A 26,179-nucleotide genomic window follows, 5' to 3' on the forward strand; every position below is an offset into this window, starting at 1 on the left:
AAAAGCTCTAAAGTCAAGCCAGGCCCTCAAGAGGAAATTCCTTTGGATATAATCGGGATGTAAAATAGGCATATATACATGTCCACATTAACCACAGCTAGTCCTAACATGCCCAAGGTACAAGTATCAACAAAATAAAATAGTAGAAGAGTTAGACTTGTTCTAGGCGTGTGTCACTACCGAGGCTCAAGCCAGATAATGTTCCTCTCATCCATTATTTGGCTGAAATTCAAGAGATCATCTATTAGAGTACACATGAGTCCTTTGTCAGTTGTGTTTAAACACAGAAACTGACAATACTGATGATTAACTACGCAAACATCCTTTTGTCCTTGACTGACCTTTCTGAAAAAAGTGTGAAACTGACCAATCCCACATTAGATAACAGGTACACTGTCCTACTGGACCTCTCCCACATTAGATAACAGGTACACTGTCCTACTGAACCTCTCCCACATTAGATAACTGGTACACTGTCCTACTGGACCTCTCCCACATTAGATAACAGGTACACTGTCCTACTGGACCTCTCCCACATTAGATAACAGGTACACTGTCCTACTGGACCTCTCCCACATTAGATAACTGGTACACTGTCCTACTGGACCTCTCCCACATTAGATAACAGGTACACTGTCCTACTGGACCTCTCCCACATTAGATAACAGGTACACTGTCCTACTGTCCTACTGGACCTCTCCCACATTAGATAACAGGTACACTGTCCTACTGGACCTCTCCCACATTAGATAACAGGTACACTGTCCTACTGGACCTCTCCCACATTAGATAACTGGTACACTGTCCTACTGGACCTCTCCCACATTAGATAACAGGTACACTGTCCTACTGGACCTCTCCCACATTAGATAACAGGTACACTGTCCTACTGGACCTCTACCACATTAGATAACAGGTACAGTGTCCTACTGGACCTCTCCCACATTAGATAACTGGTACACTGTCCTACTGGACCTCTCCCACATTAGATAACTGGTACACAGTCCTACTGGACCTCTACCACTTTAGCTAACTGTAGTCTGGTACCCTGGCCTATGGTGTGCTTCTGAGGTCAAGGAATGTTCACTCTGTCTGTGTTAGCAGTTGTGTTAGTATCCTTTTTGATTTACACTAAAGATTTGGAGCTACACAAGGGATGAGAATTCCCACTGTACAGCTTTGGTATTACTCCCATGCATGAGGACAACTCCAGGAAGTTGGGATAAGATAGAACAGATCTACTAGCATTAGCTGGCCTATATCTCAAGGCATTCTAGGCAGTAAATACACCTTTGGGTTGGTGCATAACACTTCCATACAGTATCCTGACCCTAAGTCCTGCATCTCTGTAACTGATCTAAAACCTGTTGACGATATCAGCCAGCTGCCCTTTGACCTTAAGAGTGTGAGAAAACGGGAATCTCCGCGAAGACGGTGAACAGAAAATAAATGAAGCGAAGCTTTGCACATTGATCATAAGCTGTGCCTTGTCTATTTCACAGTGGGATGCCGCTGCGTTCGGGTGTGAGTGTCTATTTGAGAGAAACCAAGAGAGGTTACAGCCGACATCGTAAAACACTGTTGTGCATATTACTTCCCAGTAACCATCTTTGATCCTATCCTATTAAACCATCCTTCTTTCAACTTCTTATTTTCACTAGGATACTCTAATTTATTGGGACCTTCCCATTCCCCACACTAGAATAAACTAGGTGAAACGTCTGACCTAGAACCTGTTACAAATCTCTTCCAGTCGCTGTAAAAAGGCTGTACAAATACAGAACCAATTGATGCCTGCCGTTAAAGTGTGGCGACCGATCATAAATATGTGTCATTTGTCCACCTGGCTGTAAGCTGAATGACTTAAAGGGGTCAAAGTGAAGTAATTCAGATGATTCAAATCAACCTGGCCACAGATGACAGGACTTCCAGGTCAAGAACAGTTCAACATAACCAGCTGGTACAAACGCACTATCCATCCCCCTAACATCCTGTAACAATGTTTACAGCCAAGTAGCAACCCAAGCACTCCACCACTCCTGGGTTCATTAAATACGGTCCAGATCTGAGCAGCACTTATAGCACTTCAACGTACATAGAAGACAAATGCTATTGACATGCCTGCCAGTTTCTCCTGGCTCGGTGTGGTGCAACTGACCGCATCACCCGTATTTGCGTGGTTGTGGAAGGGTTAAGGCACAGGTGTCGAACCGGTTCCACAAAGGGCCGAGTGTCTGCAGGTTTTTGGTTTTTCCTATAAATTTGTTCCTAGTTCATACCTACACAACCAGGTGGGGGTAGAAACTAACCAATCAGTGACCTAATTAACCAATCAAGTACAAGGAGAGAGCAAAAACCTGCAGACACTCGGCCCTCCGTGGAACCGGTTTGACACCTCTGGGTTAAGGCTTACATAAATGAACACATGGAACGCTCAGGTAACTCAAGCTAGTAATAAAGACATTGCACATTGAGAACACTGGTGTTGTTATGACGGATGGAACTCTAGTATGGGATATGTTACACACAGTATACATAATTAAAATAATATTTACAGGCCTAATAGGCTACATATTCTAGTAGTATGTATATTGTAATGTGTTGTACTGAAGGTTTTCATACAGTATCAAATGATATTTGTAACCTGGTTTGTTAACAAGTACATATTAATAGTGAAATACTTACATTTACAAGTCGCTTTTCCAACAATGAAAAAACATTTAAACATACAGTAACATACAGAATATACTCAGTAGTATAAATAACAACGAACAACCAAGAATAAACACACGATACAAATAACCCTAACTTTGCCACTGAAGATAGAGAATGTTGCTGTAGGTTACTATACATAGTGTTAGTGAAAGTAGCAGACAGGTAGTTAACATCAGCGGTACTGTATACGATGAGTGTGTATGTCTGTGGTCTGTCTGTGCTGTTTTAGCATGAATGTGTATTTATGTTGGATTGCAAGTATGCATGAGTGGGTTTGCCTGTGCTCAAAAGTAAATTGATAGCCGAGGAACCATTTGATAAAATTTTGATTGTGCTCTTTAACTGCCTTGTGCCTTGGGGGTAGAAGCTGTGCGGGGTGCTGTTGTTTACAGACTTGGGACTTTGGTAGAGATAATAGTCTGATTCGGATGGCAGAAGCCTTTGACTACATTTAGGGTCTTTCTGTGACATCAACGTATGTAGAGGTCCTGGAGGGCAGAGTGTTAATCCTTGGTGATGAACATGGTCGTTTGCACAAGTTTCGAAATCAGCTTGTGATCGATGGTCGGTGTCTGCCAACACACCACTGCACTAACACACCACTGCACTAACACACCACTGCACTAGCACACCACCGCAACACAGCCAACATTAACATCTTTTTAAATCACAGATGTGTTACCGTGACAGAACCTGATGAGAAATGGGAGACACCGGGACAATTTTGTGGACACAGATTAAGCCTAATTAAGCCTTGGCATGCAACACGTCCCTTTGTGCAAAACAGAGGTAATCAGTTATAAGGACTTCATACTCTTTGGTTCAGATGTTCTAGCTGGCTACTGCAGCTCCAAATGTACAAGATAGTTCCTGATGTACTAACTTAAATTCCGCTGTAGAAGGGATGATCTCTAAATATTTCTTCCAACTGCTTTGTGCTGTATTAATGGAATAGAATATAAAAGATGTATGAATGTCCTTCTTCAAACACAATACAATCTCCCTTTGTCTCTCCTGAATAGTTCTATTGTCTTGTGGAGTTATGTCTTGAATGAAAGACAGTGAAATGTTTCCGTCCCAAGCCGGGGCGAAGTATCGAGCCATGATTGAGAGTGTCTGGGCCTTACTGTCTGGGGAATATATGGACCTACAGAGGAATTCCCCCAGACTAGGTCCTGTAAAGTGAGACAGACAGGAGCTAAATGGATTACCCCGAAAGACAGATCGACAGACAGGCAGAAAGACAAACATTGGTACAGACACAGACAGGCACACGTGACGACAGACACACAGACTGTTGTAGAGAAGAGGGAACGGCTTCAGCCAGCTACAGGACACCACACACTATTAGACATCAGGGCCAGCTGGAGCGTCAGTACTGACAAAGTGAAAATAGAGCCATCTATCTGTGAGGTGTTGTGTGGGTGCTGTGCGCTCCACAAGGGGAAGGTCATGTGTTGGTTTAGGGAGAGCCGGGTGTGAAGAGGGTCTCTGTAAGCAGGTTATAGGCCTGGAGAGCCTGAGGGATTGCGGTTGAGGCGGTGTCTTGTCAGAAACTGCCTCTGAATTATTAGATCATGGTTGCAACATCTGCCGGTTACGATGGGAAGACAGTGATGGATGGCCAGGTGTGTGTGTGTGTGTGTGTGTGTGTGTGGGTGTGCGTGCATGTGTGTATAAGCTGTGCCCATGTGCACATGCACTCGAACAAATGCACACACACACATTATAGCAGGAATGTATTTAAACACAGGGAGCAGAAATGAAATTAGAGTTAAAGTCCGAATTAGGGTAAGGTATTGGGGATTTGGTTAAGGGTCAGAGTTAAGGTTAGCAACATAAATAAAATACAAATGTTAAGGTTTGACATGAATTAATAATTTGACATGAATTACTATGCTGGCAACCTTAAAGCGGAACTGACAGCATGGTTAGCAATGATATTTTATTAAAAAGTGTTTCTATACACCCTCACAAATATTATGACACCAAAAGGAATACAAAAAACAAGCAAGCACATACAATGGATATGGGCTTTTTGAAACGTTCCTACTTTCATGGAATGTTTGGGAATTAGGTTGACCAGGGATCTCTAATAGTTCCAAGCTGAGATACTGCTAGCTCGCAGTCCATTGATGACTAGCTTGTAAAACAATTCTGGTAGACATTTTTTATAAGCATTGTTGAAATCCACAACATACTTTGAATATTTTCCTGCATAAACATATGCAACACAACTCCTCTCATATTTCCAAACCTACCAGTATTAACCCTACAACTGAAAAGGTAGGCTATTGAGATCTCAGTTTTACATATCAATAATTACAATAATGCAAAGTTCTAACGACCACATTTATTTGAAATATTATCTAGAGTTAATACATACAAAATAAAATACTTTTCCTTCCAAAAGAAATTGTAATTAGGTATGTTAACATTTTACTTGTGTAGGAATGGTGTGGGAATATACCAAGAAGGAAATGTTGTGGGGGTGACCCAACAACAGAATGGAGTGGGAGTTTACCAAAAAACTGAATGGAGTGGGCGTTAATCAAAAACAGAATGGTGTGGGCATAAACCAAAAACAGAATGGAATGGGCATAAACCAAAAACAGAATGGTGTGGGTGTATCGTACTGCCAATTGAACCTTTCTCTAGACTGCTGACTAAACTTTTCTCAAGAATGCCAAATAAACCTTTCTGAAGACTGCTGAAAATATGAGGTGGGTTTTATGATTTGATTACCTGCAATTCCGCAGCAGTGTAAGTAAACACCACTCTAATTACACTGTCATCATCTTCACTCATGAAGACCGCAGGACAGGTTGTGGCAAGAACAATATCACATGTAGTCAAGAGCATGATCCATGACTGGGACAAGTAGAGCCACAAGCCATTAACTACATATAACATCTCTGGTACAAGTCGGGTTGCAAAAAGCGAATGAGCGTATTTCAGTGTGTTGTCCGTAGTTTATACCATCCTGTGACTATGGTTATTGCCAAGGTTCTGTGATGGTCTGGCCATCTATACAGCTGCCTCCAGAACACATGGACCAGTAGGAGTGGGTTGGTATCAGGCCCGTTGATAACCCAGCACACCCTCTCCTCCAACCTCTCCTCACCCTCTTAGCTAATAAAAACAGGTTCATATAATAATAATAATAATAATCATAAAGTGTTCCTGCCCGAATTCTGTGAATGTAGGAAACGTGGTAACTGAGGCCATCATGGTCTACATTTGAATGCCCCGCCCTCATCAATACCTCCTCTTCACTCCTCCTCTCTCTCCGTTCTCACGGTCTAGGACTGGGTCCGGGGGTCTTGCGTCCCGATGGGATGGGGGGTAGGATGGGTTTGGCGTTGGAGCCTGGTCGTACTACGGCAGCTGGAGAGAGGCGCTCGGAGCCTTGGCGAGGCCTGTCAGGAGGGTGGCTCGAATCCACTTGATCTGGAAGAGTAACACAACCTGGGAGTGTTCCGGCCTCACTATGCCATTAAATTAGCGATCAAAATAGATATACCAATATCTGTGGTATAGATCTGATCTGCCTTAATCAATCTAACTTGGAACCAAACTAACACCAATTAAAACCAATCAAAGAAAAACAAAAAGAGGACCATTTTAACTAACAAAGAAAAAACTAAGGAAAACACTTTCTTGGTACAGACTCAGTTTGACCATAGAGGCCAGTTTTCATAGCCACATCTGACTAACCAGAGAAGACATGTAGTGCAAATGCAGACCTACACCCTGAGCACTATGGCAACTGATGTTATTTTACCAAAATTCTAACTAACAATTATGAAAGAAAGATTGAAAAGGACAAAATCAAGTATATTTGCTTCATATTAACCAGAAAACCTCTGTCACAACTGGTGGGAATAGCCAATCAGGACCATCTCATTACAAACTGTTTCTCACAATTTCATTATTGCATTCATTCATTTCTTACTGTATTGTCCTGTTTATAGGTATTATTCTGTTTGCTTTGGCAATGTGCTGTATGTGGTAACACTTTCCATGCAAATAAAAGCCTTTTGAAATTGAAATTAAGAGAAACACACAGAGGGGGAGAGATGAGAGAGAAAAAAGCACAGAAGGATGGAAAGAAAGAAGAAAAGACAAAAAGGGAGGGACAGAGGGTAAGAGAAACAGATAAAAAGGGAGGGAAGGAGAACATTTGAGAAAATGTATGACTAGCAAACCCAGTTCTGTGGAGTAGTTAAACCGAGTATCAGATAAAACATACAACTATGAGAGAGACGGGGGGAGAGAGAGACAGAGAGAGACTGAGCAAAAATGAGGTAGAGAGAGGGAGAAACAGATGGAGACAGAAAATCATAGACAGAGAGAGACACAGAGCCAGTCGTCGGGACAGTCACCTTGAAGCTCGTCCAAGTTGCTTCCCAGTGCAGAAAGATTCAGCAGCTCCACATCCAAACGCCCAGCTGGCCCTGCCGTCTCTGAGAAGGCCCCTGCTGAGCTGGGGATGGAGAGACCAGAACTGGCCCGGGAGTCATCACAGCTGATCCCAGGAGAGATTCATTTAGTCAGATGCAGTTTCAAAAAGTTACTGTTTCTACTGGACATATTTAAATAGGTCCCTGCACGATTAGTTCCATTTGCTCCTGTTTGTTTTCTAAAGTTAAGGGATTCGGTTTATGGCTGAACATTTTGCAGCGGAATACAACTAATGAGTACAACCCAGCAGAGAGAGAAGGAAGAGGGGAGAGAGGACTGATGAGAACCGAGTTATGTCAGGAAACTACAAAAGCTAAGGAAAGAGTGAAACAGACACTTAGAGAGGAAAAGAATGAATAGAAAAAATAACTGGATGAACACAGTGTTAAAGAAGACACACTGGAATACACCTGTCATAAAGTGTTAATGTCATATGGGCAGATTGGCCTTGTCCCAGTGCAGTGTTGGATATCATTTTGATTCAACCCCACCTCCATATAGGACTGTTAGGAGAACATTCAACTGTGAACTCAAGGACAGAAAATGCCATCAGCAATAGGATACATTCCATCAAATATGTTTGATATAAGAAGAGACAGGTCACAACCTATCCCACTGAAATGTTTTCAAGTGTTCTGGGTTGAAGCCATATTGTAATGTGCATGCAGACATTATACATTGCTATTGAGGTGCATTTGTGCAGATAAATATATAGCGTTTTAATGTTCATACTTGAAGTGTGTCATTGGGTATGTCATTACAAGAAAGTTGTGTTGGGCTGGTTCAGATATAATTTATTCAAATATATTTGTTTTTTAAGGCTTGGATGCTCTGAATAACTTCAGGCCAAGAACATTATAAGACTCTCCCAGGCTTGCTCCCACAGGAGAATTTCAAATAAATCTGAAGCAAACAAGGTTGATTTTAAAAGGGTCTATTAAATCAGTAGTTAAATGAGTAATTCAGTAAAACAGAGTTGCTGAAATGGGGTAAAGATTTCATAAAATCAGAAGTATAACTAACTACTTCAGATGTCACTAGAGAAGAGGTAATAAAAACCTATTTTCTCAGGTGATGGACTTGCTCCTCACTCAAATCCACACTCCCTGTTGGTTTTGAATACATTACTTGAGGCTCTCACACATATGTACAGAAAAATGTTTATTTCACCTGGGAAAATTGTAATCTCTGATAGTTTTTTGAATGGACACAGACACGGAAGGCGTGAGCAGAAGACGTTATGAAGACCTGTCCCCAGACAGTGTTGAGTGGTTAACTGAAAACTCTAATTTAGAAATGCATATGCTCTTAAACACTTAATCACAGCCAATGAATATTAAAAGTGGTACATGCTACACTTGAGCAACAAAAGTAATGAGATAAAAAAAACTGTGCACAAATGTAGGTTTTGATGGTGCATATGGGTTTGATACAGACCTGCTATTTTCTGAGTGGTTGTGTTTTGGGGCGTGGCTGGCTCTAGGCATCATGGGGGATAAGAAGGCAGGGTCCTGCTGAAACTGAGAGGCTAATGATGATGGAGCTGTTTGAGGACACCTAAGAGACAGAGAGACACACACATACACACACACAGTTGTGGGTGGTTAAAGCACACATAAACTCACCTCCTAGTTCCATGACAGTGCCAACTATAGAAGCAGAACACCACTTTTGACCTGCAGTGCAAATAGGAAAGATTTCCTCTGAACACACACTGAGTTCAAATCCTAGAGCGCACCAGCAGCAGTGCCCAGAGGTTCCACAGAGGGTGGTATAAATTGGCTCACCACGCTCAAGTAACTCTGTGTGGTAAGTCGAGCACCTGCAAGCTTTCTTGTGGTTATTGGCCAGGCTCACTCCTCTCTTCCCCCAGAGCATGTGTGCCAGCGATACTTCCTGATTGAGCACTGAGATGAAAAGCAGAACGTGTGGCGAGATATGCATCACAGGATGCGATTCGATCAGGAACTCCACAAACCTCCCGGGGAGTTGTTGCCATCAGGCAAGGCTATAAGCGTGAACTGGACAACATGACATCGGGAGGAAGGAAACACTTGGTAAATAAATAATATAAACCCACACCCAGAGTTTGTGCTGCACATTAGGTGACTACCAGATAATGTCTCAGGAAAACATAAAACCATGATGATTAATTATGCGGAACTCGACATGGAGTATGTCTTCTGTCAACAGGAGTTTGAGTCAAGGGGTTAATTCACTCCAGCAAAAACACACCACACGCACACACACACAAACACGCAGGCACGCACACACACACACACAGAAAGACACCACACACACAGAAAGACACCACACACAGAAATAGACCACACACACACAAAGACACCACACACACAGAAAGACACCACACACACAAAGACACCACACACACACAAAGACACCACACACACAGACACCGCACACACAGAAAGACACCACACACACAGAATGACACCACACACACAGAATGACACCACACACAGAAAGACACCACACACACAGAAAGACACCACACACAGAAAGACACCACACACAACACACACAGAAAGACACCACACACAACACACACAGAAAGACACAACACACACCAAGACACCAACAGAGCTGAATACCAATCCACAGGATTTCAGGTCCAGTCCATTGGAGAGCACGTCCACCAGAGAGAGATTAGCTCTCAGTCGGAACATGAGAGTAGATGGCTGACTGAATAAATCTACCAAACTGGTATTTGGTAAACAGAGCTGGAAATTGACTTATTGGATGAGTCCTTCAAGAATCCAGGTTCCAAATTAAGGCCACACAAACATACACGAGCACACGCACACACACACACACACACACACACACACACACACACGCTTTTCACTATGACCTCGCTAGCTCCCTCTGCTGGAGACACACAACCCAATACTGGTGTCCTACACATAAGCTGTCACCGGGCAGTTAACACAACAGGAGGAGGTTGCTGATGTGAGGTAGAAGGATGTCCCGGGGTACCTCTTGAACAGCTGGGTGTACGCTCCAGGGCTCCTCCCCATCAGAGCCTCCCTGACCCGTTGCTGCCGCCTGCGGATGGAGGCCGGCTCCTACAGCCCATAGAGAGGGAGAAACCACGATTGTCCTTGAGGTCTGCAGTCCTTATGAGGACAGTGAGGTTGATCGCATCCATCAAACCTCTCGTCTTTCGGCCAGGCATTATAATGTGTCACCCTCTGTGTGTGTGTGTGTGGCTGAATGTGTAGTTGAGGGACTCACAACAGAGGTATTCTGTGGGCTGAGCTGGGGCTGGAGGTAGCTGGGGTCTGGGGGGTCTGTCTCCGTAGCGGAGGGAGACATAAAGCCTGTTTCCAGCCTGGGGACGGGATCGCGAAGCTCATCGTCCACCAAGTAGTTCCTTGACAACCCTGTCACAGACACCGACACCTTAACACACACTTCATCACCAAACCTTGACCGTAGTGACCACACTTAGAATTACAGCCCACACACACGGACACTGACCTGTGGAGATGTTGTCTGGGGTGGCTGTGGTAGTAGACACTGACTTGTGGAGATGTTGTCTGGGGTGGCTGTGGTAGTAGACACTGACCTGTGGAGATGCTGTCTGGGGTGGCTGTGGTAGTAGACACTGACTTGTGGAGATGTTGTCTGGGGTGGCTGTGGTAGTAGACACTGACTTGTGGAGATGTTGTCTGGGGTGGCTGTGGTAGTAGACACTGACCTGTGGAGATGTTGTCTGGGGTGGCTGTGGTAGTAGACACTGACCTGTGGAGATGTTGTCTGGGGTGGCTGTATTGCTTCGGTCCACTCCATCCAACTCCTCCTCTCCAAGATACTCCATCAAAACATGTCTCAGAGTTTTGTAAGCCTTCACTAGGTCGTCTGAGCACACACACACAAACACATACATAAGGGTTGTGATCAATTCTGAACTGACAATGTGTCTTCACTTAACTTCTTACCATTTAATTGAATGCACGCAAACAGTATTAAAAAATGTCATACATTAGTGCAACTCTGCTTATCTTTCTTGACAGACCTGTACTGTCCACACAAACACACTGGGATGTTAAAATCACAAAAATTATAATAAACATTTTTAAAAGATAGTAGGCCAGAATGATAACTGTTATTTAATTGAGTTGCTTCAAAGAAAGAAAATTTGTCCTGTAAATGTGACACATTGTACTTGGGGTCATTAGACACATCTCGGCATGTCGAAGTGCCTTCACTGGAACACATTTCCCCATCTGGTAACTAAACAAGTTTTTAACGCCAATCTCATGACATTGAAGGCTTCGGTATGTCAGTTTAGTCTTCTTCATAGTGAGTCAGTCAGTTTCCACAGGGTGCATCGTTTGTGGCCAGAAGTTTATTAAATTTTTTTAATCTACAGTAGTACCACCAATTTTTTTGAAACCATCACCTAGTTTTTCCAAGGAGCAAGAACAATAACAGAAACCCAGACAGCAGCACAGGCAAACACGTGCATGTGTGGCCTTTCTGCGAATACATCCGCAAGAGAAAATAACACATCACCGATAAGGTACAATCACTGCCATCGTGAGCTCCTTCACACTGGTTCTGAGCAACGTACCGCAGGGGATGACGCGGTCGAAGAAGCCAGGTCGCTCCCCGTTGACCCGGGCGTAGGTGTCCACGCGGGCCAGGGCCGTGTCAATCTGGGGGTGAGTGTACAGGCCTCTGGCCATCAGTCGTCCAGCATACCACTCCTTGTCCGTGGGAAGCAGCAGGACGTAGCGCGGCTCAAAGTGTGTGTTCTTCAGTCTGAATGCACCCTGGGACGGGATCACAGACAGCCAGCATTACGGAAACCCAGCTGCATTCATTCAGCAAATACATTTTGCATGCGAAGGTATTTGACGTACAGGTTAAACCAGAAAATACTAAGCCACATTCTACAATTCTGTCTGTAGGGTGGTATAATATGAAATCAAACATGATGTGGTAAAAACATTGCTGTATAAGTTTACAATGGCTTTAATTAGTGCGATATGGATGGACATTCTTACAGGTATATCTCCTTTAATGTGTTTCTTCAGGCTCTTTTTAAACATTTGAATTGTTAACAGAAACACCACAAGTGTACAACACTGGAATGAGAATATCAGCATTTTTTACAGCAAAGAAGGTTTGACGGTCCAGTAAATTAGGTAGGGTTAGTGATGAGCAAAACAACACACTGGGAAAGTAGAGATCACAGAGGTCAAAACACGATGAAAATGCTGTTCGCCTTAAACAAGGACACTGTGTACTGTGTATTTCTGGCCTCTTAGGCATGATGCTGGTCCAAGTGAATGTGTGTGTAACATATGTGTGTCTGTATAGAGTGCGTGTATGTATAGTGGTTGCGGGTGTGATTAAGTGTACTGCCACACTCACCTCTAGTTCCATATGCAGACAGCAGGCAAGGCCCTGCCTGGCTGCGTTTTCGATGGCAGCGCGAGACAACCCATACCAGTGACCCTGATACTGCACGGTCTGGATGAACTGTCCCTGAGGAAGGAGAGAAAAAGACAAATAGACAGAGGCGTCAGGTGGGACCGTTAACTACTGTTGGGTTAAACACCTACATTTAGAAGTCAAACTGTCTTTGATGTTCCTACGTGGTCCAACCCGAACCCAGTTGTGTACAGCTGAGATTAAAAACGCCAACATCCCTGCCTGTGAGGTGAACTCATGACCCTGCAGTCAGGAGCACCATCTCTTCCATCACTGCCCTGTAGTTCAAACAGGCACCTTTTGACCCCTGGTCTACTCGCACCTGGACTGAATATTCTCAGAGTTGTCATCTATCACACTTTATTACCCTACGGACAGTTCAGAGAACTGCAGGCATATCAAGTTAGGTTATACTGTTTCTCTCAATATTCAGACTAAAAATAAACAATGCTGTTTCCAAAAATGTTGGGACCTTGTGTCAGATTTTAAGAACAGAAGGCAATGATGTGCAAATAATGTAATCCCTACACTCAATAGAAAATAGTACAAAGACAACACATCAAATGTTTGAATCTTAGAAATGTTATGCCACTTTGAAATTGATGCCAGCAACAAGTTTCAAAAAAGCTGGGAGAGGGGCAAAAAAAGACTGGAAAAGTTGTGCAATGTTAAATAAATAAAAAATACCTGTTTCATTACAAAAACCTTGTACTGCATCTTTGCTGGTGTGTTCTGGATCATTGTCCTGTTGTTCTGTCAGTTTAGATTCAGCTTGTTGACAGGTGGCCTCACATCCTTCTTAAGAATTCTCTGGTACAATACAGAATTCAGGGCTGACTCAATGATGGTAAATTTACAAGGCCCAAACCATAATGCCACCAACTCAATGCTTTACGGCTGGTATGAGTTTCTTCTGTTCAAAGGCAGTATTTTGTATTTTGCCCAAAAAGGCGTTTGGCACTGCGGCCAAACAACTCCACTTGGACTTGTCTACCCAGAGCACATTTCTCCACAAGTTTAAATCTTTAGCCAGGTGCTGTCTGGCAAACATCAGTCGAGTCTTGGTGTTATTTTTTGAGAGCAGAGGTGTCTTCCTTTCTTACCTCAAGTGCAAGCCAGGTTTGTGCGATCTATGACAGTTGGCTCATGCAATTTGACATTGGTTGTGGCAATAGAGGCCTGTAGATTCATTGATGTCATCTCAGGGTTCTCAGAGACGTCTATGAGAATCTTTCAGTCAGTTCTTGTTTTGCATTTGGTGAAATGACGTGTAGATTGCCATTGGTCTGGAATTTTCACCACTTGTAGATGATCCATTGGACAGTGGAATGATGGTTTAATGACTTCAAATTGCTTGGAAATGTCTTTTTAACCCCTCTCTGACTAACCGGCATCAATAAACCTTCTGAGGTCCTTGGATAGTTCTTTTGCTTGGCATGATGTGTTATAACACACCCACATGGTTAACATATCCACCCATTGGATGTGTTCCATTCTTCTATTGCTGTTATTCTGACAAATTTTTTGATTAACTGCCGGCCCATTCAGAGATTCAGACAGTCCCTCAGGAACTTGGCCCCAGAAGTGCTACAGTTAGATTAACTTCACTACCTATGTTAAGGAGCTGGAAACCATCCAGCCCACAAAACAAAGTGCCCTAATTGTTCCTCTGTTGACGGGCCAAGTGACGGAACGAAACAAGCACCAGGCCAGCTGAACCAGGCTAATCTGCAGCGAAGAGCTTTGCAGATGTGTGTTTTGTGTGGTAGCGGATAAGAGGCAGTAATTAGAGTAGTATGTGGTGAGGAGTGTGGCACAACTGCTCTGGTCTGATATGTTCTGAATGATCACGGGAGTCGGTAAAACATCCAATGTAAAGGAAAAGTCAAGCTGTCTAAACCACAGTTCGATAAAACATCACCTGAGACGTCCTCTCAACTGTAAAGGGTGCAGGGTTAGGATTCCCACTTCAAACTGTTTCCTCCATGTATCACTGGGAGAGAGATCTGTATTTATCCAGTTCCCACAGCATAGCGCTTACATAATCAACATCAGGAAAAAAAAGGGCCACATGTTAAAAAACAAAAGAATGCTCAGGCAGGAGTCCTCTATAGTACCTCAGGCCACCACAGGGTAGGATATCTAGGACGTGCCTTCAGGAATGTTAAACCTAGAGCTTTGAAGTGTCTAATATGGCAGATAGAAGGGCACATTTAAGTAGCCAATGATTAAGTATCCGATAACATTAAAGCCAATAAAAACGGTTAGGGAACTAAGGGGGAGCCAGGACATGAGTAGGGCTTGGTTTTCTTGTTCTACAATTTCCACAGAGACCAACAGGGCCAGATAAACTGTTATGATAAACCATGAACATATGATACGGACAATTAAAAGCCCTAAATTCACTTAATAAAATACATTGACAGAACTACTTTTGTATTGCCAGGTATTTCCAAGGAGTTGAGAGTAACAGCTAGTTCCATGTAAATGTTCCTGGTCAGTAGTGAACGCTACTTTGAGCAAATAAATCCTATATACCCATATATGTGACAACTTGTCCATTTTAATATAATCATTTCATTTTATATTATCATGTACCACCTTAAAGAGTTTTATAGTCGACAAATATATTCACTATACTCATCGTCCAATACCAATTGATATTTCTTTGCTGCTTAAAAAGGTACTTGTAGGATGTGGATGATTTTAATTTCTGGAATAGTATGCCCTTCTGTCTTGAATTGAGTTAAACTCATGCTAAAGCCAAGAAAAGCTCTTCTGTACTGAGGTTTCACAGCAGTAAATAATTACAGGCTCAGAGTTAACACTAAATCTGGTGACACAAAGACCTATATTGGAAGGAAGAAAAAGGGGAGCAAGATCAAACAAATACTCACATACGGTATGGAATGACATTTCTTTAATTCAGATAAAAAGTTTAAACAATCACACTAAATAATTCACAACAGAAAACACTGTACATAACATTCTCTGCACTGGGATCTGCACACATTTTACACAAATTGATTCACATAGAAAATACCTACTGAACATGTCAATTTCTCAAATACAGATTACATTATCTTTGGAAATGTATCCAGATTCAACACACTATACAGGTTCAGAGAATCATAAACTCACAGAATACAGATATTTTTTTATTATGTAGCTTGGTTTAACAACAAATTATTAACTCTGCAGTGAAAAAGAGTGAAGCAGCTGGCAAGTAGTTCAGCATGGTCATTAGGTCTTGGTCTTTTTTGATGGACAAAGGACTCATTCTGGGTAGTGGCATGCCAAGTAGGGAGGTTGAAGTGTCCCTCTTGGTTCTGGTTTGGCCATCAGCCATGATGTTCAGCCCTCCAACAAACAGTGGCTCTGCCTGGTGAACAGAATCAAGGATCCTCAGCTGAAATTAGAACAGAAACATTTTAGGTTCCTGAAATTAATAAACAACGTTCACAGCCAAGAATTAGGATATTTTATTGTTAGAACAACATGTTTCATGTTGATGGGTGTTAGTATTCTCTGTGCAATACCTGTGACTTTCAACCACCTCATTGAGGTGATCTGTAGTCCAGCTTGTCGCTTGAGGGCAGAATCTGGGAGATGCCTGAAGTCTTCACATTGCATCCTCATGGCCTTGAATTGGTTCGCTGTTGATGCTTCAGGTATCATCTGTGAAACATCACGTGTATGCAGGACTGAAACCTTCCGCCTCGTCTCAATGGCGGCAAAAGATTGATCACAAGGAAGAAAAGAATGACCAGAGACCATGAACCTCCGCTCAACTTCGTTAAAGTGACAGAGATGAGCATCAACCTCAGATTGTTATCCGCCAGTTGTTATTCTGCCCACAGCATCTGTCACTGAAGATCAGCTTGCGTACCCTCTGGTTTGATGAGTGGCGTGAATTTGGAAATGGCTCCTCAGGGGGCAATCCCATCATGCCAAACACACATGCATGAAGGACCTTCTTTTCCAAGCTCCTGGATGCAAAGGTTAAAATATAACAGCTGACGCTAGTAGTAGACATCGCAGTGGGCCAGATTAGGGGTGTACACAACCCCCTGTAGATCCACAGAAATGACATGGCAGTCAGCATTGGCTTTAGCCCACACAGTGTCATATTCAAGCTGTGTGTAGGCCTTTTGGATGGTGAAACTCAACTGCAATCTCCCTTTGCAGATGTTGCTGCTGACATCTTAGCAAAGAACATGTCAAATTTGCCACAAGTGTCACTCATGGGTCGGCCAGAATTGAGACTCTGCAGTTTGAAAATGTCCCTCTAAACACTGAATGTTGCAGATTTGGTGTTCTTCTGTCTCTAGAGTCGGTACATTCACGACAAATTCAGATCGGGGCTGAGGCATTCTCAGTGTACGTCTCCTTTCATCCGAGAGTGGTGGTTCTGGGTACTTCAGAAAGACAGAATGTGCACCTTGATGCCCTCTTTCACTGGGGCATGCATCCAATGTGTCCTCTAAGGAGATCACAGAAGACATCAAGATGTTCCTAAAGTTGTATTTTCATAATGGCCTAAGCACCTGCCTTGGAGTGCAACTGAGTCACTATAACCCAGGTACAAATCAGGTTACAGGACCCCTCCCACCCCACCCACGAAACTGCTGTGAAAGTTTAACCATGCAAATGTTCTGTATAGCTATTATAACAGCAGTTTTGTCTTATTTCTAACCTGTTCGAAGCCAGAGTGAATAAACGTTTGTTGTTTCTCGTATGGGACTGTGCAGAAACTGTTGAACAGTAGCAACTAGCGCTCATCAGTCAACTTTCCAACATCCTTTCTGCACTTCCCTTCAGGATATATTGTAACGTTACAGACAATAGACAGCCATGTCTAATCATTCGATGGATGGAAGTGTTTCTTCTATAATCTAGCAATAACATTTGTAACGATAAAGTTAATAGCCAACAAACTTAGTTTTTTCTCTATTGTTACAAATTTAAAAACCCCAGAACAATTTTAGGTACTGTACTCTACAGCTAGCTAGCTTGATTGGTTGATATACGGTTCTTCCACGTACCTCTTTCGGACAGTTTTCAGAGATTTTTCTTGACCCTTACAATTTGTTCCGGCATCCTGTAAGATCTCCCTTCGACTGTTATTTCCATTGTTTTAGTTTTACGTTTCTTTCCCACATTTCGACGATTTTCATTAGCCACAGAAACGTTTTGTACTTGTCCGTCCATTGAGTTGTTCACAAATGGTTATTCCACGGGAGCCTATTTTTAAATACATTTTTAATAACCTTATGGAAAGCTTGTGAAACCGATTCACTTCAGAAAAGGCTGTCCAGTAAAGATTTTCCATGTAGCTTGTATCTCATCTTTCAAAAATGCCACACATGATTCTTCGTCTGAAAGATTTAAATGTAATAACAGCATTCATTTTATGTTTGTGTTGATTAATTTAATTAGTCTACAGTTTGGAAATACCAAAATAAACCAGGGGCAAATTTGCGCTACAATATTTGACCTAAACATATTTGTCAAACTACAATCATAATGTTATTTAATGAAACTGCAGCGAATCATGTTTTTCACCAATGAATATTCATGCTCGGCCCGAAGAGTAAGATACGCTCCAGGTGTTCTTGTCACGCGTGTTCCTCGATTGTCTCGATAACATAACCAGTTTATTTTAACATGTGCAGCATAAATTCTAATATGAATACTCAATTAATCCCAAACTGACAAACCATCCCGGTGTTTCAGAGTGCCAATATAAAAAAATTAAAAGGGCCAAGTCATTAAAGTAAATCACACAACAGATTGTCACATAGGATGCAAGCCGATTCGTCGATTAGTAATTCTGCACAGACGTACCACATTGCAGTCAGGGTTGCCAAATATAATTGACAGTATATCGGCCAAATATAATTGACAGTATATCGGCCAATTACCCGCAGCCTGCACAAAAATAACCTGGCCAAGCGCCATTTTAACCCTACTTGTAAATCGACCGGCCCATGCACATTTTGCCCAAACACTGTCATTAAAATTAGCCCAATGATGCGGAAACCTTCCAATCTAGCAACACTGCTCGTGGTCAATCGCAAACGCGTACCATGTTAATCATGTTTTGAAAGTCTTCCTCCGTGACAAAATGGTAGTCACTCCCGTCCTCTTCTCCAAAGTAGGGCCCCCTGGTGGTGTGGCAGGCTCTGGGACATGGAATGACACAAAGCAATTGTCAAAATACTTAGTTCAAACAGTGCGACAGAGACAGACAGACAATTACACTGGCACAGCAAACCACTGAGAAGGGCGTTGAAAAAGGTGTTTACCAGGGCTGAGGATTAAACCTACCTTTCATGTTAGCCTCTGGAGAGTAGAGGGCTAGGAATGTGAAAGGGAAGTGTGTGGGTATGTGTGTGTGTCTGTGGGGGTTAAACCTATTAAAACCACATGTAAGGTGAGAGCAACATCTCAGGCAGATGTGCTTCTGTTAAAAGGGCTCCATTCATTCCATTACTAGATTAAAGGACCTTTATGTCGTTGCTGTGGCGAGAAACGCTGGTGGGGAACCTTGTTAGTTATCACCATCGCTCACGTGGGGTAATCATTACGTTTTCGGGAAGTGACATACATCTGGTTGACAGTGTAAGTATCATGTTTCTATGGACAGAGAACTCAATTAAGTCCCTATCTGGCACAATCATAAACAACACCCCTAAATGCACAATGCATGCTCATCTAAAGTAGCGCACTCTATATAAACAGCATATTTCATCTGGATGCATACTAGCACATAGATCTTGGGCACAGCCTGCCCAACAAGACATACATCACTTGGATACTAGACTCTAGGGACTCACCCATAGGCGAAGAAGTGGCTGAAGTCCTGGCAGAGCTTGTGAGCCAGCTCCCTCTTCCCACAGGCCTGTGGGCCGGTCAGAACCAGCATGGGGTAGGGAGTGTCCAGACTGGGAAGGGTGCTGGGGACCAACACAGAAACACAAGGATTATTCAGGATGACATTAAGACACAGGGGGCCTCACCCACACGCTTCCTGGGAAATAGCGTGATGCTGCTACGGACAACATACTGCAGCAACCTGGAAAATCTATTTATTTACCTGGGCCAGGTTAGTTTCTATTATGTATGAATGGGAGACAAATAATCAAGGTGGCAAGCAGGTGTTTACCTATCGTAGATGACCTGCGGTTGCATCAGCTGGTACACCATGTGGGTCATGTGATCCCTGGCCGCCACTACCTCCATAGAAGGGTCATATTTGTTGGTGGCCGACACCTGGTCAACACAGGGGAGACATTCACGTCATATCTGCAAATGGCTATTATACTACCATACGTTGCTAGCATTTACCGTCCCCGTTCACCCAACATGCTCCCGATGACCCTCTGCCAAATGCTAGGCCGAGCGTGTCCCATCCCATCACCCATCCACCTAGCTAGACACCTTGTCTTCTGCAGAGACATTCTCCTCGTCCAGGACAGCCAGGTGCTGGAGGAGGAAGATCACTGCCAGTCTGTAGTCAGGCTGCTCCTGGTGTCAACAGTAAAACAGACATTTCTACTATCAGTATAGTGACAGCATACAGCACAGGAGGGAGATATATTACACATTTTTTTTTTGTCCATCTGAAATTATCTAATGCATAGAAATCAATAAGAAAAATAATGGATTGTCCATAAATGTCAGTTCACTTCAGCTAAATTCATGCGCTTTCTGAGTATTAAATCCAATCTGATAGGTGGAAACCAGATTTAGAAAACCAACTTGATAAAAGCCATGCGTTGGTTTTAGGTGCAATTCCACTACCTGGACAGGGTTTCTGCGCAGATTCAGCTCCCGGAGAAGGAACAGTTCATGGATGTGTGTGGCATCCTTGATTTCACTGATCTGAAAACAAAATAATATTACACTAAACAAAAAACTGTTATTTGGACTACGATGACTTCCATTTAACAAACGGACAAAAAATTATTTAAACAGCATTTAGTACCACAGTCAACCAGTTGATGCACTGAGAAAAGGCTTTATTGCTCAGCTCCTGGTATGCCGTCACATTGTGGTTCACAACCCGAGCACTGGCACTATGCAGACAGTAGCATTAACAAGACAACAGAGCAGTAAACAGTGATAGTCAGATTGGACTGGTTCTCACCTGGTTACTCTCCAGGTTGATGGAGCCCAGTAGACAGAGGTTCTGCAGGCCAAAGAGACTGCTGATCCGATTCAGAGACAGGTCCAGAACCTGCAGGGTCCTCAGAGTGTCCATGTTCTCGATCGTCTCAATCCGATTCCCCCTCTGGATGGAGAGGAATTGACACGTGACTAACACTGTGAACACAACTGGTCCCCACCAGCGAACACTTAATCAAAGTTCAGAGAGGTCGACAAGTGGTACAGCTGGATAGACGCTGTAGTGGGCCTGCCAAAATCACTGAAGACCAGCCCTGTGACTAACCACTCCACCTCCCCCTGCATGGGCTATCATCACGGATCCAGCCCCAGAGCCCCCCTCCATCTTCCACTAGCCAGCCTGGCAGAGTGCTGTCGACAGCGGGTGACAGTGACCTCGCTGAGCCCCGATGGCCTTGGTACAAAGGGCTGAGACAGAAAGCCGCCTGACAGGTAGCAAACGGACCGAGCCGTGCCGGGTGGGGGTGGGAGCGGAGGTAGAGACAGCGACTGGCCTCCCTGGTGGACAGGGATGTTATGGAAAGTGAGGTGTGGGGGGGGGGGGTTTAAACAGGCTCATGCCTCCAGCAGACTTCCCCATAGGGGAGGAGGGAAGTGAAGAAGACAAGCGTGCTGACGATGAGGAATCACTTTGATAAAGGACAACAGCGGAACAACGGGAGGTAGAGGCTGGGGTCCAAAGGGTGGCTGCCAGGACCATATGGTGTCTTCCAAAAGCTGGAGCTCAATTACATCTGTGGTTTAAATCAGAGACAGTAAGGGGGTTAAAAAACACCCCCTGCTGTCATCACGTCGCAGGAGAAGAAAGGGCTAAAATACTGTGTGCATGCATAATAGGCTCCATACTGGGGTATCATGAACCTTCTGTGAAGTGATGACATAATGGAAACACAGACACCAGGTGACCAGGAGAAACATCAAGGTGAATGGAAAACAGCGTATTCACAGGAAAACGTGTGTGTGTGTGTGTGTGTGTGTGTGTGTGTGTATGTGTGTGTGCTAGTCTGTGGGCCACATTCATTAAACCACTGGAACAACTGCTAACCACAGTAATGCTTATGATTTCAGAAATCCATCACTGTGGAACAGGATGAGCAGGATGAAAAGAACACAGGAATGTACACGCTCCATACTGTAAGAACATCTGCTAAATTATGTTAATTGTCAACGGTTATTTAAGAGACTGGTAAAGGAGTTAGGACCAACCAGACAGAGTTCTTTAAGGGGCAGGTTGTCCAGGCCACTGATGTGGGAGATCTTGTTGTGTGCCAGACTTAGATGACTGAGGCTGGCACAATGCTCCAGACCACGGATCTCACTGAAACAGTTGTCTGTCCAGAAAAGGCACGCGTTAAGGGGGTTTTTCCAATGAGACGGTACTCTTGAGAAGAGTATGTGTGTGTATGTGTACCTCACAAAGTGTGCCAAGTTGTCACAGAGGCAAAGGGACGCTACCTCAAGCAATCTACAATATAAAATGTATTTTGATCTGTTTAACACTTGTGGGTACGACGTGATTCCATGTTTGTTATTTCATAGTTTTAATGTTCTCACTATTATTCCACAATGTGGAAAAAAAATTGAATAAATATTTGACTGGCAGTGTAGACCTTACAACTTTTGGTCTATATGAAATGTAAAAATAATATCAAAATTTCTTAGGCAGATAATACTATAGCAAGCAGGGAATTTTTAATCAACATCACACCTACTAAGCTCAGGTAGTCAGGTGATTGAGCATACCCTCACAGGTGTTACACAATGTAACTTCCTGGTTGGAAAAGCAGTGTGAAAATATGTGAATGTCTTGGGCATTACTGCCTATAAGAAAAGCTTGCTGTGATCTTTAACTCTGCCAAATCCATTGGGAGTTGTCGCAATGAGACACAAGTGTAGATACAGCTGGATATGAATAACCTGTGGGAAACGGTAGGGTAATATATATTTTCTAAAGCCAACATTTGATGTTGTTTTCATAAAAACCACATGGTTTTATGGCTACATGCACAGCACCTGTCAATTGAAACAGCAGGGCACAAATGAAAGCGGCTTCATGGCTCACAGAACCTAATCATAAATAAAATCACTGGACAGGAAATATATGATTGTTAGTAGGGGTGGGTGGAGACAGAAAAATATCACATTACTAGAACTCCTCTTCTACAGGTGTAATAAAACATTTATTTAGTGAAATATGTGACCTCTGTGTGAAAACTTGTTTTAAAGGATACAGTCCAGTTTCAGTATACTCAGAGAAGAACATTCTGACAGGTTTGTCATCACTGACATCTGATTATGCGAAAGGTTGACCTCCTGCAAAAAAAAAAAAAGTAAGATATTACTGACAAGTTCTTAACTGGACCCTGGCAAAGATTAAATATGAAAATAATCTACTAAATCCAGGACAATTCTTTATAATAATATAATTTTATATACATGATGTACTGCTAAAAAAAATATTAAAAAAAAGAGTTCTGAATTTGACCCTGGAAAGGGTATGCGGTAAGCATATGCAATGATACTGTAGATGATTGGAGAACATCTTCTGGGACTGTGATCCAATCCACAATTCAACTGCAGACTTCTATCTGCCGAATGTCCAACCTTGAGATTCTTTGGTGGCTTGAATCCAAAGAAGTCTGTGATTTGGTTGTGGGAGGCATCCAGGATGATGAGGTAGGGCATGTGACTTACACAGGACAAATCTGTCAGTCAGCAAACATAAGGTGAGTTGGGTGAGAAGAAGAGTGATGGCACAACATACACAACTGTTTATCATCAAAACCAGCAGCACAGAACTGTTTCTGATGTGCACTGACAGCAATTAGAAATAGTTTAATGAGGCTACACAATCTAACTAAATCATTAATTATATTCATAACCAAATGAACAGTACACTTCTTAGGAGACACCTTTTATGTTGTTGTTCGGAAGTTCGAGTTTTTGAAGATAGATGTAATTGCTTAAGATGGACACATCTTTCAGATTTTGATCCTGGAATATAATACAAATGGAAAGTAAAAAGACTTGAGGAATATAAACATTGATAAAAGATCAGTAAAAATGTTTTTTTATTGCAACGCAAACTAAATAAACGTATGAGAGATCTTACAGGGACGGAGAGGAACTGGTAGATATACTCTAGTCCGGTGGCAGAGCGTCCCAGTTTCGACAAACAGGTGGACATGTCTTCTTCCGTCAATACGCCATCGTTTTTCTACATACATCAAAATAATTATAAATAGTAGTGTAACAGCGGTCGCATGCTTCGAAGTAATTAAAACCAGCTGTAACAGCAGCGTGTTATTGAGCGTGTCATCCCCTAAGTAACGTCCATGGCTCATTGGACTAAATATGTAGCTAATCTGAAACTCGTCCACAACACCATTGATCTAGCTACTGTATGTTGCGCTTAGCAAACTATATACTCCCCTACCTCCATTGTCTTTTCCTCGTCTTTGAAGGTCAAAAAGTATCTGCACTTGATTGGCAAACGACAGCAAATGTGCAAGTAAGGGCTGCTATCTTCCGTGGCCAACTCCGGACTGTTGTGTCATTGACTAATTATTGGCTAGAAAGTCGTTAACCCAGAGGAATACTAGGGGTTGTTTGCATCCACACATTTTGCACTGAAGTAGAATACAAGTTAGATTAAAACCATTTTGTAAGTAAATACTTGTTGGCTATTATTGTTAACAAATTTCGGCAATTTGCTCTGTATACTACAGCGTTCTCTGTCGCTTAGTAACGATGTCTAAACGTCAGTAGGTGAATGGAACTGTGGGATATGTATTTTTCATTCAGATCCCAAACTATAATTAACGTATTTGCATATTGTATTGCTGAATAAGTGGGAGCACATAATAAACTTTAAATTAGATTTCTACAAGGTTCTCGGTTTATGCATTTTAACGTTTTGTTTCCTTTCAAATCCATGTACAGAGTATATAGCCAAAGCAAAAAAAAACTTTTGTCACTTGTCCAAATACTTTTGGACTGCACTGTATAAAGTGGTAACTATTCGAATTTAGGATTTGCATCTGCCCTTGAGGAATTCATACACCTTCGTAGCCTCATTGAAGCATAAAAATGGTGTGTTCGACCTTAAAGTGTCAAAACAAATGAAAAGGAATGACATTTGATCATATGTGTGACCAAAACAGTTATATTTTAAATCTAAACCACAGTATAACTCCAGTGTTCCTCCTGGAAACTACTGTTACATTGAAGTTTCCTTTAAGAACCCCTCAACTTACTGATCGTGCAAATAGGAACCAATAGGAACCATTACCCAGCAATATAAGAAAGACTGAATTGCAATGGTGTCTTGAGGAACTCCAGGATTCCATCTGTCACAACAAATCTCTCAGTTTACAGTCGCTGAAATTGGGAAACATTTTCATAAGAATTGTGACAAAAACATGTTTAGGAGGAAAGGAGAAAAAATAAAAATAATAATACAAAGAAAAATATTTAACATTGCATTCTGTCTAAACTCAAAAAGCAGAGTCTTTGTTTGTACATTAAGGCTGCTTAATGCATAATATTGTAGAGAACTTAACACCATTAATGGCTTAGTGACTGTAGTAAAGAGAATGTAGACCAAAACAACATTACCCACTTTGAATGGTTATGGTGACCTACCAGGGTCTGTGATCTGTGTCAATGGTACCATATTGACACAGGTTTTGATTTAGCAAGTTCAGTTATTTACAACTACAGTAGTTAATACTTCACATTGGTGTATTATTGATTCATGTAGCGTATGCTCAAATCCTAAAGAGCTGGGAACAATAGATACATGTAAATGTTAGATATCAAATCATGTGACATTCCAGTCCAACGGCAATATGAACAGAATCTGGCTTCAGCAATAATGATCCAACTCCTCACAATCACACATCAATTATTGATGCTAGATTGCTATATTAGGTCCCGTAAAAATATTCAGACCTAAAGAGTTGGCAGACCTTTTAAGAGCAGACAAAGTCACAGCCAATCCATTAGTTATTATGATAAGAAATAGTAATTGTAGTACAATTATGCAAGCTAGTTTATTTGAATGAAACAACATATCTTCATTAAAATAGAATCAGAGTGTTTAGAGTGCAGGCAGCCACAAGTAGGGATTTGTTTAAAGCCTTTCCAAACCTTCTGGAAGAAACTCTTCACTCCTTTCTTCTCTTGCTTTCTATAACCGTCCGTAAGGAAATAAAAACATCACAAGCAGAAGAGTTGGCCCTTTGGTTTTCTAAAACATCCTGTTCGCTGTCATATTTTCAAACCCAGCACTGGCTCAAGTGTGTGTGTGTGTGTGTGAACAGAAAATGTACCCACATAGTGCAAA

The 26,179-nt window shown here is 42.4% G+C and overlaps 1 protein-coding gene and 1 long non-coding RNA gene across 5 annotated transcripts; both read right to left on the minus strand.

The window, feature by feature from the left end:
- Window positions 1-4,679: 4,679 nt before the first annotated feature.
- lrguk (leucine-rich repeats and guanylate kinase domain containing) lies at window positions 4,680-24,576 on the minus strand. 4 transcript variants are annotated; one of them, XM_034290127.1, is made up of 21 exons: window positions 24,269-24,576; window positions 23,945-24,049; window positions 23,745-23,826; window positions 23,437-23,537; window positions 23,064-23,145; window positions 22,039-22,163; window positions 20,795-20,938; window positions 20,449-20,529; window positions 20,086-20,172; window positions 19,811-19,917; window positions 19,482-19,601; window positions 18,731-18,827; window positions 12,583-12,696; window positions 11,777-11,978; window positions 10,945-11,061; window positions 10,435-10,583; window positions 10,177-10,265; window positions 8,617-8,736; window positions 7,101-7,243; window positions 5,981-6,165; window positions 4,680-5,847 (listed from the first exon to the last, which is right to left on the minus strand). In XM_034290127.1, the coding sequence occupies exons 1-20, from the start codon at window positions 24,272-24,274 to the stop codon at window positions 6,011-6,013; spliced, it is 2,226 nt and encodes a 741-aa protein (XP_034146018.1). In that variant the 5' UTR covers window positions 24,275-24,576; the 3' UTR covers window positions 4,680-5,847; window positions 5,981-6,010. The 4 variants fall into 4 exon arrangements, with proteins under 4 accessions (XP_034146018.1, XP_034146017.1, XP_034146019.1 ...); XM_034290126.1 differs by having other exon boundaries at window positions 4,680-6,165; XM_034290128.1 differs by lacking the exon at window positions 4,680-5,847 and having other exon boundaries at window positions 6,001-6,203.
- Window positions 15,548-17,556, minus strand: LOC117593789. Its single transcript, XR_004575237.1, has 2 exons — window positions 16,182-17,556; window positions 15,548-16,051 (listed from the first exon to the last, which is right to left on the minus strand). It is a non-coding gene; the product is annotated as an uncharacterized LOC117593789 (long non-coding RNA).
- Window positions 24,577-26,179: the final 1,603 nt, after the last annotated feature.

The sequence above is a fragment of the Esox lucius genome, chromosome 23 (genome assembly GCF_011004845.1).
Source record: "Esox lucius isolate fEsoLuc1 chromosome 23, fEsoLuc1.pri, whole genome shotgun sequence".
NCBI classification, from domain to species: Eukaryota; Metazoa; Chordata; class Actinopteri; order Esociformes; family Esocidae; genus Esox; species Esox lucius.

Excerpts from the sequence above, each read along its gene's own strand:
- lrguk (XM_034290127.1), bottom strand. Across the intron at positions 12,697-18,730 it reads TTCAAAACATGATTAACATG|GGACAGTTCATCCAGACCGT; the intron begins GTACGCGTTTGC and ends CTCCTTCCTCAG. Across the intron at positions 10,266-10,434 it reads GCCCACAGAATACCTCTGTT|GAGCCGGCCTCCATCCGCAG; the intron begins GTGAGTCCCTCA and ends TATGGGCTGTAG.